The sequence below is a fragment of the Heteronotia binoei genome, chromosome 19, assembly GCF_032191835.1.
Source record: "Heteronotia binoei isolate CCM8104 ecotype False Entrance Well chromosome 19, APGP_CSIRO_Hbin_v1, whole genome shotgun sequence".
Lineage (NCBI taxonomy): Eukaryota > Metazoa > Chordata > Lepidosauria > Squamata > Gekkonidae > Heteronotia > Heteronotia binoei.
This window is the reverse complement of record NC_083241.1, coordinates 14,869,976-14,889,342: the sequence shown is the minus strand read 5'-3', so window position 1 is coordinate 14,889,342 and position 19,367 is coordinate 14,869,976. Positions and strand designations below refer to the sequence as shown.

The 19,367-nt window shown below is 46.9% G+C and overlaps 1 protein-coding gene across 1 annotated transcript in view; it reads right to left on the bottom strand.

The window, feature by feature from the left end:
* AGBL1 (AGBL carboxypeptidase 1) overlaps positions 1–19,367 on the bottom strand; it is a 686,235-nt gene that overhangs the window by 522,981 nt on the left and 143,887 nt on the right. Inside the window, exon 17 of the mRNA XM_060260374.1 lies at positions 13,160–13,313. Within this exon, the coding sequence (XP_060116357.1) occupies positions 13,160–13,313 (154 nt within the window). The remainder of the gene's footprint in view (positions 1–13,159; positions 13,314–19,367) is intronic.

The window sequence follows — 19,367 nt, the reverse complement described above, 5'->3', positions numbered from 1 at the left end:
GCTTACAATCTCCTATATCTTCTCCCCCCACAACAGACACCCTGTGACGTGGGTGGGGCTGAGAGGGCTCTCACAGCAGCTGCCCTTTCAAGGACAACTTCTGCCAGAGCTCTGGCTGACCCAAGGCCATTCTAGCAGGTGCATGTGGAGGAGTGTGGAATCAAACCCGGTTCTCCCAGATAAGAGTCCATGCACTTAACCACTACACCAAACTGGCTCTCGATAACCCAAAAGTAACTGTGACCAAAATCAATGAAGTATATACAATATCAAGAACCGGCAAACTATAGCATCACTATTCACATAAAGATTACTCAGTCCAATTCCATTCACAATACTCCCATAAATTCCATAGTCTTCCTGAAAGTATCAATCTTTCCAATTCATGTAATGATTCTGTATCTTCATCAATCCCATGAAAATGTATGCTGTATGTGCAACAGGACAGCCGGTGTTTCAATTCCTGTTTCAATGCCCCTTTTCTTAAGGCAAAACGCTCAGTTGGCTCAAGGCCTTGAGCCAGCTGAGCATTCTGCCTGTAAGAATTGTGTAAGAAGAGACTCATGGTCCAGCATAAGCTTTTATATGGAGCTTGTATCCTTAAGGATGTTATAGAACTAACATTTTAATCCCATGCTTTAAGAAAAGGGGCATTGAAACAGGAATTGAAATACCAAGAAGCCTCTGAAGAGCGTAGTGCACCGTGCGTGCAGCAGCCCTCCGAACCTGCCTTCAAGGCAGGCTTGGAGGAGCCCTCTGCGGGGGCAAGGGTGAGTAAGGGGGCACCTTGTGGTACCCCCAGGTGGGGTAGCACCCTACACAGCCACCTACCCCGCCTAGTCCCATACGCGGCCCTATGGGCAGCACAACCCACTTGCAAATTATTACTATAGTGCAACCACAGCATGACATCACCAAGTTATGGATGTAACAAGGGGACCTTACCTTGTTTGAGTCAGTGCAGTTTTTAGAATTTTTATAAAATGCAGTTGCCTTCATTACAAAATGGTACCTTTACAAAAGGGTCACCATCAGAGGTGAGACAGAGCACAAAATGGCTGCCCTGGGGAGCAATCCCCAAAATCCAAGCCAAGAATCATTCCAGGATGGGGACAGCTATTTTTGAATGGTCATTCCCTGAAGACCCAAAGATGATGCCTGCCTGGGTCTTCTAAGGCAGGGGCGGTCAACGGTAGCTCTCCAGATGTTTTTTTGCCTACAACTCCCAGCAGTCCCAGCCAGCATGGCCCATGTCTGGGGCTGATGGGAGTTGTAGGCAAAAAAACATCTGGAGAGCTACCATTGGCCACCCCTGTTCTAAGGTATTTTGGGTTTTTTCACCAAGAGGGAGGAAAGCCGGAACTGGCATTTTGCTTTGGGGAAGAGGCATGTAGATGCCAGGAAACACATTGGTGGGTGCTACGGGCCCTGCTGGATAAACACTTGTGAACCCCAAAGAATATGTGGGTTTTTCTAAATAGCTCTTCTTAGGACTGTTTCAGAGTGGGAAAACTATGCAAGGGGGAGTGTCGAAGTCCCTTCTTCTAATGCACTGTGGTCCTCCTGATCTTTATCAGGCCCCATAGGCACAGGAATTGAGAAGAACCCACAACTCATGTGTAATTGTGTATCACTTGGTGTGGGCATAGCATGGTCGCTTATGTTAGCAGCACACCATGGAACAGGGGTGTCGAACTCATTTGTTATGATGGCCAAGTATGACATAAATGAGACCTTATCAGGCCAAGCCATGGTGGGTGGGCCGGGCCATGTGTGTACCTATTTATGATTAGATAGCTGAGATATAAACTTTATAAAGGACACAGACAAACACAAAGTTTTTTTTTTAAATCCTTAGAACATTAGCACTTGGTCTTAAAGGTGCTTTCCTTGTATTTCACCCATGGGATCCAGGGAACTGGGCAAAGGAAGCTCTGGCTCTTTCCTTCCTTCTGCAGGGGACCAGGAGGGATAGGAGCCTCAGCCAATAGAAGGAAGAGAGGCTTGGCTCAGTAGCTTTGCTATGCCTGGCAAAGCAAGCTATTCCTCCCCCACTTCCTCCCCAAAGGGGGAGTCCCAGCCAATGGAGAAAATAGAGGTTTTCCTCTGTAGCTCCTGTGGGATTGAACAAGCCTGACAAAGCAAGCTGTTATGCAGAAGGAAGCAAGAGAGAGGGAGAAGGAAGCAGATGACCGCTAGTTGCTTGGGGGCCTGATAGGAGCCCTCTGGGGGCCTGATTCAGCCCCCAGGCTGCATGTTTGACACCCATGCCATAGAACTTCCTGCTGCACTGTGGCTCTAAATAAAGAACAGGGGTGTATAATCTCTTCAGGAAGAAGAGTTTGTGTTCTTCTATGCTGATTTGGTGACCACCAATCAGAGGTAGCTTTGAGGTTCAGGTCAAGGTTTGGAATGAGCAGCAAGAGAGAAATCCTACAGCCATGCATCCCTCGGTTTCCACTTTGGTTTGGGAAGCCCATCCATCTCTCCCTGATCTGCTGCTGGGTAGCATTGCCTCTGCTCCCTGGCACAATGAGGGGGGTGGAGACAATAGGGTTCCCAGCCTCCAGGTGGGGTGGGGCCCACAGTTCTGGAATTACAACTGATATCCAGACTTCACAGATCAGTTTCCTCTGGAGGAAACAGTTTTGGAGGATGGAGATTGTGACATCACATCCCCTCACTCACTGGGGACCTCCAGCACCATCTCCAAATCTCCAGGAATTTTCCAAGCAAGAGCTGGCAACAGTAGCATTCCAGCCGGTGCAAGTGGAGGAGTGGGGAATGAAACCTGGTTCTCCCAGATAAGAGTCCGCACACTTGACCACTACACCAAACTGGTTCTTGTAGTGCTGAAACCATAGAGTTGCAACAGATGTGGACAACAATCCCCTGCACTGATCCACCTCCCAAACCCCTCTTGAGGAGAACGTGCTCCTTTGGGTTGGACCAGCTCCAACACTGGTTCCCATCTAATAGTATCCCCGTGCTGCTATCAGATGATGTCCTCTCTTCCCCAACAAAGTTACTGAAAAGAAAGAAGTGGGAGACCCTTCATAATTAACATGCAGCAGCATCTGTCACATGGGGAGCAGGCACAGCTATAATAAAGCGGGAGTCAATAATTCATAAACCATAATGCATTATTAATCAATTATCGAGGCCCGAATTACATTTAATGAGATTAAGCTGATTGGAGCGCTAAGCTGTTGGAATCATATTGATTTAATCAATGTGCTTAATTAAACTGTGTACATTTTTGCACACGATCATTAGTTCACAGCACCCTGCAAAGGAAAAAAAAAAAAAAGCCACGGCCGTTCCTTGCTGTTCCACATTCTCAGATTTTCTGCTCTGTTCGTAATTGGGGAGGGGGGTGGTGGTGAAGGGAAGTGGAACATGATTAAACAGAAAAAAAGTTCCTGCTTCCAAAAAAAAAGCACAAGTCGTGGCAGCTTGTGAAGTTAACCCCTCAGAACTCCTGCTGCCCAACTCTGTGGCATGGTGGAAGGGGGACTCGCTGCCCTCCCTCAAGAGAGGGCCTGGCAAGTTGGGGCGAGAGAAGCGGGGGCTGCCAGATCAGCCGTTCATCAACTGGGCACCTGTCTCATGCTGAGACAGCCATTTCTTGTTCACTGCCCCCTTCTCTGCATGTTTTCCTTGAAGAGTGGCGGGTCTCTTGTCCCAATATAGTGCTATTCAGCGGCAAAGTTGTTTCTTCGGCACTGCCAGTGTGGTGTAGATCGCTCAAATGTGTACCCAGCTTGCTGGAGGAAAACGTGTAGATGACTGGGGAAGGCAAGAGCAAACCACCCCATTAAAAAGTCTGCCATGAAAACGTTGACATGACGCCACCCCATGGGCCGGTAACAACTTAGTGCTCGCACAGGGGATGACCCTTTACCTTTACTCCACTGTAAAATGGATTGTGTGACTTTGGGCCAGTTGCTCTCCGACTCAGCCTCCCATCTACTGCCACCGGGTTGCTGTGAGGAAGAGAATGAGGAGCCTAAGGAACCATCTGTGCCTTTCTGAGCTCCCTGAAAGGGGTGGGATTGGGAATAAAAAATACTAAATGAAATAAAGAACTGGTTGGTTTTAAAGCGAAACTTCTAGCTTTTTAAAAATAACATCCTAGTTTTTAAAAATAACATCCTAGTTTTTTTCTCTCATATTCTCATGTTTGTATTTCTTCTTTGGAAACAGCCATTAAGAACTGGGGCTATAATATTGATTGTTATTAACTTGATTGATATTAACTTGTTGTGCACAACCATGAACCCTTTGGGGAATGGTGTATTATCATTCTCATCATCATCATTGCTACTACATCCTACAGTTTATATCAATGCTTTTGCCTCTCTGCTTTCAATATTTCTTTTTAAGATTTATGAACTGTATACACTTCTAAGTTGCTTATATGATATCTATGTGTACAATCAAACTGTGTAAATTTTGTCACATGATCTTTCACTCGCAGCATCCTTCAAAACAAAAACCATTGCTGTTCTACATTCTCAGATCTTCTGCTCTGTTCATAATTTCTCCCCACACATTCCCCAGAGAGTACTGAGATCGGGAACTCGAAATCTCCTAGCTATCCCCGGGCCAAAAGAAGCTCGCTTAAAATCCACCAGGGACCGGGCCTTTTCTGTCATGGCCCCCTCCTGGTGGAACCAGCTGCCAGAAGAGGTGAGGGCCCTGCGGGACCTTGCCCAGTTCCGCAGGGCCTGTAAGACAACCCTCTTCCGGCTGGCCTATGACTAGCTGGTACAAGAAACAAGAAATCAGGTGTAGTTATAATAGAGGTTACTGTCCCTAATGTCTTAAATATTTAATGGTTTAAATGCTTTAAATGTTTTAAAAATTTTAAATGTATTAATTATTTTAACTTTTTATGCTTGAATTGTATTTATGTGGTACTTGTGCTGTGAGCCGCCCTGAGCCACTTGTTGGGAAGGGCAGGATAGAAATTATAAAATAAATAAAAATAAAATAAATTTGAGTGCATATACACTGTTAAGAATGGCATGCTTTCTAAACGTGTAATCCCATTATATAGCATTGTTTACTGTACGTGTAACACTATTTCAGTGGTTAAAAAACAAAAATGTAATCCAGCAACAAACATGGACTATGAATGAAATAAAGAAAAAAAATGAATAATGCTGACTTGCTGGTGCTCAAATAATGCTAAAGAATAGATTTTATTTTACAGAAAAGTTTCAGTATGGGGAAAGATACAACAAATAACATAAAGAATTGCAGCATCAATTTTCCATTTAAAACCTCTCTGTGCAGTCTACCTTACAAGGAGTTTTTGCAAGGATAAATTGAAGGAGAAGAGAACCATGTGTGCCAATCTAAGCTCTTTGGAGTAAGGCTGGAAAGAAAATTAAGGAACTACGTGTCAAGGAAATAGTTCAGAAATACATTTTACAGAAGGGAGGGGTGTTGGGGTTTTGACAAGTTCCCTTGAGCACCTGCAAGAGAAGCTGAACCTTCATGACTTCAGTACATGAACTTGAGAAGTGATGTTGGGTTTTTGGCAAGTTCCCTCCCTGAAGTCATAAGATAATTAACTGTTGTTTATGCATATTCAGCCCATCAACAATTTCTTGCATATCAGTCTTATTTTGGCAACACGATAACAGTCCATCCACTGATATTACCACATACTGACACTGTTCATCTTTCAGTTTTGTGAATGGGCTGGGCTCTATTTTCCCTGGTTGGAGTCCTTGCCTTTGCAATAACACACTTAACTTTTTCACCCAATGCTTTCATCTCTTTCTCAGGTAAATTCTCATTGATTTGATTTGATTTATTCGACTTATATCCTGCCCTCCCCGCCGAAGCAGATTCGGGGCGGTTCACAAGAATAAAATCACAATAAACATTAATTATGCCTTTAAAAATAATACAATGTTCAATAATACAGCAGTTAAAAACAGTTTGGTGCAAAGCTTATTAATTTCCATGGAGCTCTGCTGTCCCAATGACAAGGTGCTGATCAAAGGGAGGTACTGATTCTGTGATAAACCCCACCTAGGGACCTACCATAAGACACAGAGGCCGCAAAGTAGTCAGTCCTATCCCAAAATGTCACCCTGTGCTGGAAACAGAGGGGGCAGATGTGGCGAAGGGGGAATTCAGCTGTTGAACATGCAGTATACAAATGCACATATGCAGTCATCTTTCTCTGCAAGGGACTGCATCTGAGCCTAGTCAGATGCAGCCAAACCAATTGTCATGTCAGAAGACAGAAAAGAGCAAGCAGGATAGGAGCCAAACCCACTGGGGATCATCGTGCATCCTCACTGTTTTGTACATGCAAAGAAAAAACCTACAGAGAGACACAGAGAGAGAGAGCGAGAGAGATGCACATATATATCACAATACAACAGGACATAGAATCATAGAGTTGGAAAGGCAGGGTCATTGAGTCCAACCCCCTGCACAATGCAGAAAATTCACAAACACCTTCCCCTAAATTCACAGGATCTGCATTGCTGTCAGATGGCCAGCTAGCCTCTGTTTAAAAACCTCCAAGGAAGGAGAGCCCACCACCTCCCAATGAGGAAGCCTGTTCCACTGAGGAACCACTCTAACCGTCAAGTTTAACTGTCATATTAAACATGATGGTTTAATATGGCTGCTGCCAGCTAGCCATTATGCTTTTCTGTTGTGAATGGCCTGCCCAATGAGGAAGGCTCCCAGTCTCCCTTCATTCCAGAAACGATGCAACCTGAATTGCTCAGGAGGGCATTTCTTCCATCCCCCCTCCCCCGCCCGACTGAAATACCCTCTAAAATCCTGTTCTTGGAAGAGGGGGGGCCCCAAGAGTGAAACTGACGAGGCATTTCAGGATGCTGTGGGAGGGGGTGTAGTGACAATAGAACAAGACCATGCCATTGAGCCACAGCTGACTCATGGCAGCCCCTTCCATGGAGCGCTAAAGGCAAGAGGAGAGCAGAGGTGGTTTGCTCTGGGCAGCAACCCCAATCCTCCTTGGTGGTCTCCCATCCTGTGTACTAACTGTGGCTGACCCTGCTTATCTCCAGTCCCAAGCCCTAATGAGCTTGGCCCAAACTGAGCTAATTGGGCAGCTGCAAAGGGGGTAGGACTACTGAGTTGTGATCTTGGCATGGTGCGAAAAGTTCCCACCCAAAAAAACCCACACCCCAACACCCAACCTTGTGAGCCATTCTTACTCTCAGGGCTTTTTTTTTTTTGTAGCAGGAACTCCTTTGCGTATTAGGCCACACACCCCTGATGTAGCCAGTCCTCCAAGAGCTTCCAGGACTCTTCATACAGGGCCTGCTGTAAGCTCTTGGAGGATTGGCTCCAACAGGAGTGTGTGGCCTAATATGCAAAAGAGTTCCTGCTACAAAAATAGCCCTGCCTACTCCACTCTAATTCTGAATGCCTCAAGCTACTCCGGTAACCATTTCAACATCTTTACTTAAGTGCCCGACTCTCTGACAGTTTAATTTCTCCCTTCGGTGCAGTTCCCAGGCTGTAAGATGCAGCCAGAACCTAATGCATAATAAACCGTTACACTTGTCGTGCCGGAGTTTTCCTGGGCAGAATCTTTATTACGGCCATATTGACAACACAAAGAGCCACTCACAGCCCATCGCTTGGCTACAATGATGTGGAGAGGAATGCATAATTTTGGAAGTCCAGGAGGTGGGAGGATTAGTGAGGGACAGAGGCAGAACTGGCCATGTCCACATCTTTGGGAATTTGGCTCACGGAGAGCCCGGAGAAACTCGATGGATTCCAGACAACATCTCTTTTTAGCAAACCTCTTGTGAGGGCAGAACAATGTTTTAATAAGCAGGTTTGTGTAGCTTGAATAGCCGATCCCTATCGCTTGAATGAGAAAAGGACAGAGGCGTCGGAATGTATAAAACATGTGGGTCTCAACAGGTTTGTGCATAGATGATGAACGCTGGGAAGGTTCTTTATTCCTCTTGTTTCCATGTTCCATTTCCGATAAGTAATAAGCAATTATTGTATGAGCCTGGGGGAATACTAGCAAACTCAAGGAGTCCTGTGACAGAAATTGTATATCATCAACACGGCCATAGGAGCGGGGACTCATCTCAGGTAGGGACTAGGGAGAGACTCTGGGATATTTTGCTGCTCACCCCCACAACTGCCTGCAAATGTAGATCAGGAATCAGTCAAAAAGTGAACATAAAACATGGCAGAATGCACGTTAGTGAGCTGTGTGAAAGCACGGTTTGGATCCAGACTGGGTATTTCCATGGGCACAAGGATTTCTGTTCACAGTGTGCGGTTTTCTCATCTTCTTCCTGACTGCCGCAGCCCAAATTACTCTCTAAAATCCTGTTCATGGAGGAGGGGGCCATCAGAAGCAAGATTTGAGGGGGGTATTGATTTATTTATTTTATTGGATTTATATCCCATCCTCCCCATCGAAGCAGGCTCAGGATGCTGTGGGAAGGGGTGTAGGAAAATTGTATCCAACAAATGAAAAACTTTGTGCCCCGAAGACACTAAACACACATGAAGCTGCCTTATCCTTTATTAGACCTTTGGTCCACCCATTTCAATAGACTGGGGTCTCAGGGAGAAGTCTTTCACACCACCCACTACCTGATTTGTTGTTGTTGTTTTTCTGGAGATGCTGGGGATTGAACCTGGAATGTTATGCATGCCAGATGCTCTACGACAGGGCCATGCCCCCTCTCCATTAGTCTGGATCCAATTCCATTGCAAACTGCGACCCAGTTTGGTGTAATGATTAAGTGTACAGACTCTTATCTGGGAGAACTGGGTTTGATTCCTGGTTTTCCACATGCAGCTGGTGTGACCTTGGGTCAGTCATAACTCTCTCGGAGCTGTTCCTCTCAAGGGCAGTTCTGGAAAGAGCTCTCTCAGCCCCACCTATCTCACAGGGTGTCTGTGTGGGGAGAAAAAGGGAAAGAGGACTGTAAGCTGCTCTAAGACTCAGAATGAAGGATGGGGTATAAATTCAATCTTCTCCTCTTCTTCTTCATCCTCAGCATTTTCTCAGTTTGCTGGATAAAGCACTCTATTTCATCTAGAACAAGGGCTGCTGTCTCATTCGCTGGCCAGCCTGCCAGAGATGAAGGCATAAGGTCTCTGATGGGCAACCGAGATCAGGCCAAGCTGGAGTTGACCCTGCATGCTGGACAGCAAGAACTGGACAGACAGAGTTTTGTGCAAGGAGCTCTCTAGGGCTTAACATAACCTTGGCTAGAGAGCTGTTGAACCAGCAATGGCCACTCAATTACACGTACCATTGACTCAACACTGTTTTTTTATGTTTGTTTTGATAGGGAAGGGGCAAGCTCACTGGTACAGAGACAGAACATCTGCTTTGCCTACAGAACATCCCAGGTTCAATCCCCAGTGTCTCCAGTTAAAAGACCAAGTGATAAAGGAGACCTCTCTGCCTGACAGCTGCTGCCTGTCTGGTAGGTATTATTGACCTTGATAAACCCATGAGAGGTCAGATTTAAGGGGAATATGAAAAGGGAGTGGAAAAGGAAAAAGAGACCAGAATCCATCAAGAAAGCTACAGAAAAGCTGCTGATGCTCTAATTCTGGGATTAATTTTCAAAATTCCAACATTTCTGGTCAAACTGGAATCAATAAGGAGTGGAGCACACCACTGAGACAACAGCAAGGAACATTCGAAACCTTCTTGAGTTCCAGAAAGGATGAGTTCTCCTTCTCTCTTCAGTTTATAGTTCTCTGTGGATTCTTTTGTTTTACCATGCTCGCATTGTTACATCATTTATGCTCTACAAGTGGTAGACTTTTTGATTCTGATGCACATAGTGGAAGCAAGGAAGAAACTTGTACCAACCCTGCTTAGCTTCTGATTCTGATGAAATTGGGCTATGCCACACCATTCCACATGCCATTCTACATCCCAGTTCCTCTTAACAACACTACAAAACTGAACAAAAGACTCAAATGCAAAAGAGCCATCCACAGCTTTTCCCCACACCTCCAGTGTTCAAAATCCCATCTCTTTCCAAGCCACAGCTCTCGCACAGATGGTGTCTTACTGAGCCACAGGGGTGATTCCCAGGGACCCTCCCTTCTTCTGCGGTGTCACCGAGGCCTTTAAACATTGATTGTGTTTTTGCAAAGCGCAGACACCTGGCATTCTGACACAAGTGGCCTCCTTGCCCTGCAGATTGGAGGATGCGTCAAAACAGAGAGCCAGAACAAAACACAAGTGTTGATCAAAGCCAAGGCGAGGAATCAAGAAGAAGGGGAGGGGGGAGGATATGAAGCTCATGCATTTCCTAAAAGCTATAATTAACTAAGCAGCTTAAATGAAATAATAAGTACATGATTATTCAGCCTCACCCCGAGGCAGACCTGGAGCACAAAACATGGCACAGTCTCTTCCTGCCAATTGATCCAATAAATCAAATGGATTGCATCCTCACAAGAATACTGTGATTATCATTCCCGGAACCCGACCCCGGAGCAAGTAGCTCCTTCACAAACGAGCAGGTGTCTCTTAACAGACATCTGTCTCTGCAAAAAACAGCACACAAGCCATTTCAGGTCACATGGCCGGATTAAGCACCATGAAATACAAGTTCAAGAAAACTGAAGTAATGATTTGGTACCGGAACTGTGCAGAAAAGCTACGACAGGTGTCAGCAGCCTGTCTGAATTAAGAGCCAAACAATGTAAAGCTCAGGTGGGTCGCTGTGTTGGTCTGAAACAGCAGAACAAAGTTTGAGTCCAGTGGCACCTTTAAGACTAATAAGTTTTAAAGCACCTACAAGAGACTAGTTAAGACTAGTTTTAGAGCTAATACAAGACAGACTTTTTGCATAGTGGAAACTATAAAATTTAACATTACCAATTATTGGTAAAAAAAAGGTAGTCCCTTGTGCAGCATCAGTCGTTGTCAACTCTGGGGTGACGTTGCTTTCACAACGTTTTCACGGCAGACTTTTTACAGGGTGGTTTGCCATTGCCTTCCCCGGTCATCTACACTTTCCCCCCAGCAAGCTGGGTACTCATTTTACCCACCTCGGAAAGACAGAAGGTTTAATCAACCTGAGCTGGCTACCTGAACCAGCTTCCGCTGGGATCGAACTCACTTGTGAGCAGAGGGCTCCGACTGCAGTACTGCAGCTTTACCACTCTGCGCCACGGGGCTCACTACAGATGATTGACATGTCCATTAATAACCAATAAAGTTTTGGCAGCCCAAACACCATTTGTTCCAAGTCCTTTGTTAGATCCAATAAGCCATAAGTATATGCAGGACTACCCTGCACAATTGCTGGAGAGCACTGGCATAATCTGCACCTGGTTCACAGTTGAATTGTCATTTCCTTTTCAGTAAAGCATCTCTTAGAAGCCCTTTAGTCCCATCAAAAAATTCATAACCGGCATTCTTTTGGTTTTATGTAATGCTTTATGTAATGACATGTAAGCTGCCCTGAGTCCCCCGCTTTGGTGGGGAGGGTGGGATATGATGAAGTTTTCACGGCAGACTTTTCACAGGGTGGTTTGCCATTGCCTTCCCCAGTCTTTTACACTTCCCCCCCAGCAAGCTGGGCGCTCATTTGACCGACCTTGGAAGGATGGAAGGCTGAGTCAACCTGGAGCCTGCTAAATACTGCTTATTCTAGCATTGCACTTACCCAGGGCTTTTTTTGAGCAGGAACACACAGGAACGCAGTTCCAGCTGGCTTGCCGTCAAGGGGTGTGGTCTAATATGCAAATGACTTCCTGTTGGACTTTTTCTACAAAAAAAGCCCTGTACCTACCTGTCCAAAATATCTTCACTGTGGGATTTTCTTTTCCCAAGAGCTGCCTCTGGTTCCATTTTGAGCCACGTTTGGCTTGGGAAACACAGAGGTCTGACCCCCAGATCTACGACTTCACAAGCAGCTCTCCCCAATGCCATGCAGTCCCAAGACTTAAACAGTTCGACCCTAATTTCATGCTTCTCGGGAAGTGCACAGGTTGGAATTAGATTGCAAGAGATGGGGCAAAACCATGAGAAGAGATGTGGCAGTGCCTTGGTCCCAGGGCAGGGTGGGGAGGCCAAGGACAGCCATGCTCAACTGTGGCAAAGGGACTCATCCTCTTGTCTGGAGACAGTTTCCGCAAAGAACCTTCTCTCCTCCTTAGGGTTGTTGGCTCCGGGCTGGGAAATTCCCGGAGATTTTGGGGCTGAGCCTTGTGACTCTTTAGGGAGGGAAGGGACCTCAACAAAGTTTAATGACATCCAGTCCACCTCCCAAAGTAGGCATTTTCTCCTGGGGAAATTACAGTCTAGCAATCAGCTGCAATTCTAGGAGATCTCCAGCCCTACATCTCCTGGAACTTGTCAGCCCTACATCTCCCGGTTGCTATTGATGAGGCCTTCACAGCAGGAATTATGCCTGGATCAAAGCTTTTCTCAAAGACCCCCCCCCCCTTCCCGAACATCCATTTTAGTGGCTAAAGAAGAAGAAGAAGAAGATCTTGGATTTATATCCTGCCCTAAACTCTGAATCTCAGAGTCTCAGAGCACCTTACAATCTCCTTCACCTTCCTCCCCCACAATAGACACCCTGTGAGTGGGTGGGGCTGAGAGAGCTCTCCCAGAAGCTGCCCTTTCAAGGACAACTCTGTGAGAGCTATGGCTGACCCAAGGCCATTCCAGCAGTTGCAAGCAGAGGAGTGGGGAATCAAACCCGGTTCTCCCAGATAAGAGTCCATGCACTTAACCACTACACCAAACCGGCTCTGTTGGAGCCGGAGCTGGGAGACCAAGTTTGAATTCCCTTCTGCCATGGAAGCTTGCTGGGGGACCTTTGGCCAGTCACTCTTTCTCTCAATCTAAACTACCTCACGAAGCTATTGTAAGGATACAATGGAAGAGAGAGGAGCAATGTTGTAAGCTGCCTTGGGTTTCCACCAGGAAGGAAAGCTGGGTATAGATATCTAAACAAATAAGTGAGATCAGCACTTGTATTTCTCTGTGTTTGTATATTAAGCAGCTCTGGAGTCAATTTTTGGCTGACAAGCAGAATCAATCCATCCGTCAATCAATCAGTGTCACTCCCACGGAGTCTTTTCATCAAAGCAACCTGAGTAAACTGATCCAGCTCTGAAGGCGCCGGCAACTTACGGACTTTCTCCAGATCACCACTGCTTCCCGAGGCTGGCCTGGCCGTGACAGTGAGCAGAGGACAGGGGTTCCCCCCCAGAGTCTGGCACAGGGTCTGCTTCTGGAAGAAGATTTTCTTCGGGTTCCGGGTTTGTTCCAGGATGGCAAGTTGAGACTGAAAGAAAGCAGGAGAAAAAAAACCCCACAAGATATTAAGGAAAGTCCTTCTGGAGGAGATCCAGAAACATCTACTCAGATGTGTCCCATTTTATGCAATGGGGCTTACTCCTAGGAAAGTGTTCTTAGCATTGCAGCCTAAAGCTTGTATAGCCACATAAGGTTCTCACAGGATGAGGAATGGTATGTCTGGAGAAATGCATTGTCTCCTGGAGGGCTGGCACACAGCAAAGCCTTCTTTGTGTGTTTTATCAGGTTTTTTCCCCCCTCTCCAGTCACTGGCACATCAGCTCACTTTCATACAGATTATAATGGATTTAGACCAGGGTGTCAAAGTTTGACCAGGGTGTCAAACTTACAGCCTGAGGGTTGAATCAGGCTCCCGGAGGACTCCTATCAGGCCCCCTGAGCGACTGTCTGCCGTCTGCTTCCTTCTTTCTCTCTATTGCTTCCTTCTGCATCACAGCTTGCTTTGCCAGGCTTGCTTACAGGAGCTACAGAGCAAGGCCTCTATTTTCTCCATTGGCTGAGGCTCCTCCCTTGGGGAGGAAGGGGGGAGAGGGAGAGCTTGCTTTGCCAGGCACTTTCAATCGCACAGCAGAGCTACTGAGCCAAGCCTCTCTTCCTTCTATTTGGTGAGGTTCCTCCCCTTCCTCATCCCCTGGAGAGGGAGGAAAAGAAGAAGAAGAAGATATTGGATTTATATCCCGCCCTCCACTCCGAAGAGTCTCAGAGTGGCTCACAATCTCCTTTACCTTCCTCCCCCACAACAGACACCCTGTGAGGTGGGTGGGGCTGGAGAGGGCTCTCACAGCAGCTGCCCGTTCAAGGACAACCTCTGCCAGAGCTATGGCTGACCCAAGGCCATGCTAGCAGGTGCAAGTGGAGGAGTGGGGAATCAAACCCGGTTCTCCCAGATAAGAGTCCGCACACTTAACCACTATACCAAACTGGCTCTCCTAAAAAGAGCCAGAGCTTCCGTTGCCCAGTTCCCTGGATCCTACAGGAGAGATACAAAGAAAGCACCTCAAAAAAAAGAAAGAAAGCACCTCTGTGTCCTTCATATAATTTGTACCTTGGCCTCCTGGCATTACATTTTATGACATGCAGGGCCCAGCCAGGTGGAAGAGCTCAGCTCCCCTGGAGAAATGGCTGCTTTGAAGGGTGGACTCTAGGGCACTGTACCCTGCTAAGGCCCCTTACCTCCTCAAACTCCCACCTTCTCCTGGACCCCCCCCCCCCAAAGTCTCCAGGTATTTTCCAACACAGACCTGGCAACCATAACCTGGACAGATTGGGGCCAAGGGGAAGGAGACATAGATTTGTCAAATTGTTGCAGGGGGAAGGCAGTCTCTCCTTTCCTTGGGATGCTGAGCTCAGCAGACCTCTTGTCTGAGGCAAGCAGCAGGCTAACCCTTTTTAACCACATGGCTGGCCGAAACAGCTGGGAGCAAACCTTAAAGGTGCTAAAAGTATGTTTCTAAACATTTTCTTTTAAAGAAATGCTTTGAATTTCTGATTCTGGAAGTGGTTCTGTAGCACATAGACCCCCACTGTTTCAGACATGCCGCTTTAAAGAAGAAGAAGATGATGATATTGGATTTATATCCCGCCCTCCACTCCGAAGAGTCTCAGGGCGTTTTCGCACTGACCTTAATCAGCAGCGACGCCCCTCTTCACCGCGCAGAATCGGCGCGGATTTCGCACTAATTGCCGCGGAGCACCCGGAAGAGCCGGAAAGTCCCGCAGCTTTTGCGGCGCAAACGGAAACCGCCAAAAACCAGTTTCCATTTGCGCCGCAAAAGCCGCGGGACTTTCCGGCTCTTCCGGGTGCTCCATGGCAATTAGTGCGAAATCCGCGCCGATCCTGTGCGGTGAAGAGGGGCATCGCTGCTGATTAAGGTCAGTGCGAAAACGCCTTCAGAGTGGCTCACAATCTCCTTTCCCTTCCTCCCCCACAACAGACACCCTGTGAGGTGAATGAGGCTGAGAGGGCTCTCACAGCAGCTGCCCTTTCAAGGACAACCTCTGCCAGAGCTATGGCTGACCCAAGGCCATTCCAGCAGGTGCAAGTGGAGGAGTGGGGAATCAAACCCAGTTCTCCCAGATAAGAGTCCGCATACTTAACCACTACACCAAACTGGCTCTCCAGGAGAACCCCAGGAGGGGGGAGAGCAAGTAGTTGGCAACTGGCTATTCCACCAGGGGTGCACATAGCAGTAAACTGTCCCTGTGGTAGCCAGGCACAGGCAGCAGAAAACACTAAAATGAGGCCTCTGAGCTTCAAAGGGGAGCTGAGGCTTCTGTTACCCTCAGTAGGAGACAGGGCTGCCAAGCCCCCGGGCAGGGCCGGGGTTCTCCAGCCCCGGAGGTTACCAACCCGCTGGCCCCACTGGGCCAGTGGGGGGAACCTCCCCTGATGTTGCCAGCACAATGACATCACCTGGAAGTGACACCATCGCACCGGCAACGCCATGCACTAGCCACTCTAGGCGTTTCCGGGATAACTCTATGGTTTTCCCGCTCTAGCAATCTGGGAGGATAAAACTCTATGGTACCTATTGTATGTGGGGGACTTGGCAACCCTAGTAGGAGATCCCCTATACTAGACAGGTGGTAGTAGCAAGAGTAGAAAGAAAGGCCCCTGCAGTGTGTTGGGAACCCTCTAAGAGGGCAGGGTGGAACCAGGTTTGCAGGCCACAATAGGCATGTTCTGCCACAATATGATATGGCCTGCTCTCATCAGGTCTCGGAAGCGAAGCAGCAGCTCTGTTGCGCAGAGGTCATCTGGAGATCAGCTATAATTCTGGGAAATCTCCAGGCCCCACCTGGAGTATGGCAACCCTAGCTAGAACCCAAGCCAAAGATGAGTCTAGTGCACCAGGCAGCATATGAACATATGAAGCTGCCTTCTACTGAATCAGACCCCCCTCGGTCCAACAAAGTCAGTATTGTCTACTCAGACTGGCAGCGGCTCTCCAGGGTCTCAAGCTGAGGTTTTTCACACCTACTTGTCTGGACCCTTTTTAGTTGGAGATGCCGGGGATTGAACCTGGGGCCTTCTCCTTACCAAGCAGATGCTCTACCACTGAGCCACAGCCCCTCCCCAAAAAGGAAACCGGGGAGGGGGAAAGGATTTAGTTGTGCTCTTGACAGAGGCACTCAAGCTTCAAGTCTGCCCAGGTCTCCGAATTTTTTCAGTCCAAAGTTGACAACCCTCAAATCCCCCGTCCTTCCACATGCAACCAACTTTTTATTTATTTCCAAGTCACTGTTACCATATGGGATTTTATCATCTTTTCAAATGCATTCTACAGGTAATTGAGCCCTTGGGTTGCTAAATCACTTTGAATTCATTACCAGTCGGGGGGGGGCGGGGGCGGAAGCCTGCTACATTTTGCACAGACATATGTTGGAAAATAAAACCTAATGACGCACAGGCCTGAGTTGGATTTTGTTCATCAGGCTGGACCGCACAAATGGAATTGTTTTCCCATGTCAAAAAGTTAGACACTCCAATAGGAAGTTCGGAGTTCTTTTCTCTGACCTAGTCAAAGTCATCACCGGAAAATGTTCACTGCAATCATGACTTGGCTATAATCGGAGAATGAGTAACTTTCCATATTGTAATACATATAAGATATATATATATACACACACAGAGATATATAGATATAGATATACACACACACACCCCTGCCATTTACCATAAACTTTAAGTTTTCTAAGGTTGTGCTGTAATGGGTGGGGAAATATAGAGGGGGCAATGTTTTTTTCAAAGGAGAAAAATGGTAGAAGAGGAAAGAGTTAAAGCCCCCCCCCCCCCCAACAATTCCCTTCCTTGAAAAAGCAATCCTGGAGATTGCATTTGCAAAGGAAACAAACTTTTAAAATAAAAATAGAAGATATAGTAACATCACGCCACATTTTGGGCAGGAGCTCACAGCAGTGGAGCTCCGGAATGTCTAAATTTTATTGTGCTCTTTCTTTCTTACACACACCACCACCACCACCACCCCGCAAAAAACTTCCTTCTGGGGTCCGTTGTTCAAACCCCGTGTGAGAATTTTCCTGAGCTCTAAGATTTGACAAACTTTCTAATGTTTCCCCCTCCCCCCAAAAAATGGAATAATAACCAAAACATATAAAGGAGACAGATGGAAATCTTCATCATGCCACTGTGGCCACATAGGAGAAAGTAATTTTAAAAGTATGATGGGAGTAAGTTTTAGTATGACAATTATAATTCAAGAAGCATTTTAAGGTAGATGCTGAGCTGATATAATTGAGTACACCTTCCAGGGATGTCAGGGTGTGTGTGACATATGCAAATGAATTATGCAAATGAGTTGTGCCAATCAGCTCCAGCACCTCTTTTTCTACAAAATGACCCCTGAGTAACATGTAGCTCAGTTCTCTCTAGGGATGGGCATGAACTAGAAAAATGCAGTGAAGTTCGGTTCATGGTTCGTGGTTGTGCCCTGTGACACCCCCTGAGGTAGGTGAAGGTGACAGAGCTCTCCAAGAGCTGGTCTTGAAAGAACTGCTCTGAGAGAGTTCTGACTGACCCAAGGTCACTCCTGCAGGTGCATGTGGAGGAGTGGGGACTCAAATCCAGTTCTCCCAGATAAGAGTCCACACTCTTAACCACTATACCAAATTGGGTCTCCAGATAGGGTGTTCCATGTTTGAACGCCCTCCCCCCTTTCACCCCTCAGACGCACACATAGTCTAGTTGCACCTACAACAACAGCAGATCAGAGAAAAGAGTGAAGATGGACCATTCTTCTTGTCACAGTAACTTTCCATGGACAGGAAGTTTTTGAGATAGGAATGGCATTAAAATATGTGAACTCTGTGAATAAATGGATTTCCTAGCCCTCCTCTTCCTTCTGGCTGGTGCCCCCAGGAGGTGAGGAAAACCCCAGGGCTCTCCTAAGTCTTCCCTGGTGATTTCGCCAACACCTCTGGCTCCCCACGGGTGCCAAAACGGAAATGGGTGCCACCAGGGGCCATTTTGTAGAAAAAAGAGGTGCCGAGCTTATTTGCATATGCCACACACACCTGACATCACCAGAAGGTGCACTAAAGCATATCAGCTCAGCATCTACCTTAAAAGGCTTCTTGAGTTATAACTGTCATCATAAAACCTTCCTCGCATCACACTTTTTAAATGACTTTCTCCTATGCAGCCACAGTGGCTTGATGAAGATTTCCATTTGTCTGCTTCATATGCTTTGGTTATTTTCCCTTTTGTGTGTTTGTGTGTGTGGGGTTAGGAAATATTAGAAAGTTTGCCATATCTTAGAGTTCAGCAAAATCCTCACGGGGGCCTTGAACAATGGAGCCCAGAAGCGAGTATTGGGGGAGAGGGGCTATAAAAAGAAACAGCACAATAAAATTCAGAGATACCGGAGCTCTGGGGAGGGACAGTGGCTCAGTGGTAGAGCATCTGCTTGGTAAGCAGAAGGTCCCAGGTTCAATCCCCGGCATCTCCAACTAAAAAGCGTCCAGGCAAATAGGTATGAAAAACCTCAGCTTGAGACCCTGGAGAGCCGCTGCCAGTCTGAGTAGCCAATACTGACTTCGATGGACTGAGGGTCTGATTCAGTATAAGGCAGCTTCATATGTTCATACATTCTGCTCCTGTGAGCTCCTGCCCTAAATGAGGCCTGGGTGCCACCAACAATTCTGAGAGTCTCTGCCTAGCACTCTGTGCCTGCATTGCCCTTTCAAGGCTCCGTCTAGTTGCTGAGCCTTCTGCGATACTCCTATCGGCTTGGGGGCAACCTGCCGCAATTATACTCATTCAAGCGCTTATGCTCCAGTGACGATGAGCTGACCCACTGCCCTTCTCTGCTCTCCCATTTCAGACAGCAAGGCCAATTAGGCACGGTGGGTTTCTAGAGATCAGATTTAAAGCACTCAAAATAGAAGACTTCAAAGCATTCTCAATATAAATTAATAACAGAAGACACATGTTCTGTTCAAGTTTTCAGGCTGAGCCAGGGAACAAAGAAAAGGTGAAAACACACAGTCATCTTTCCAAGTC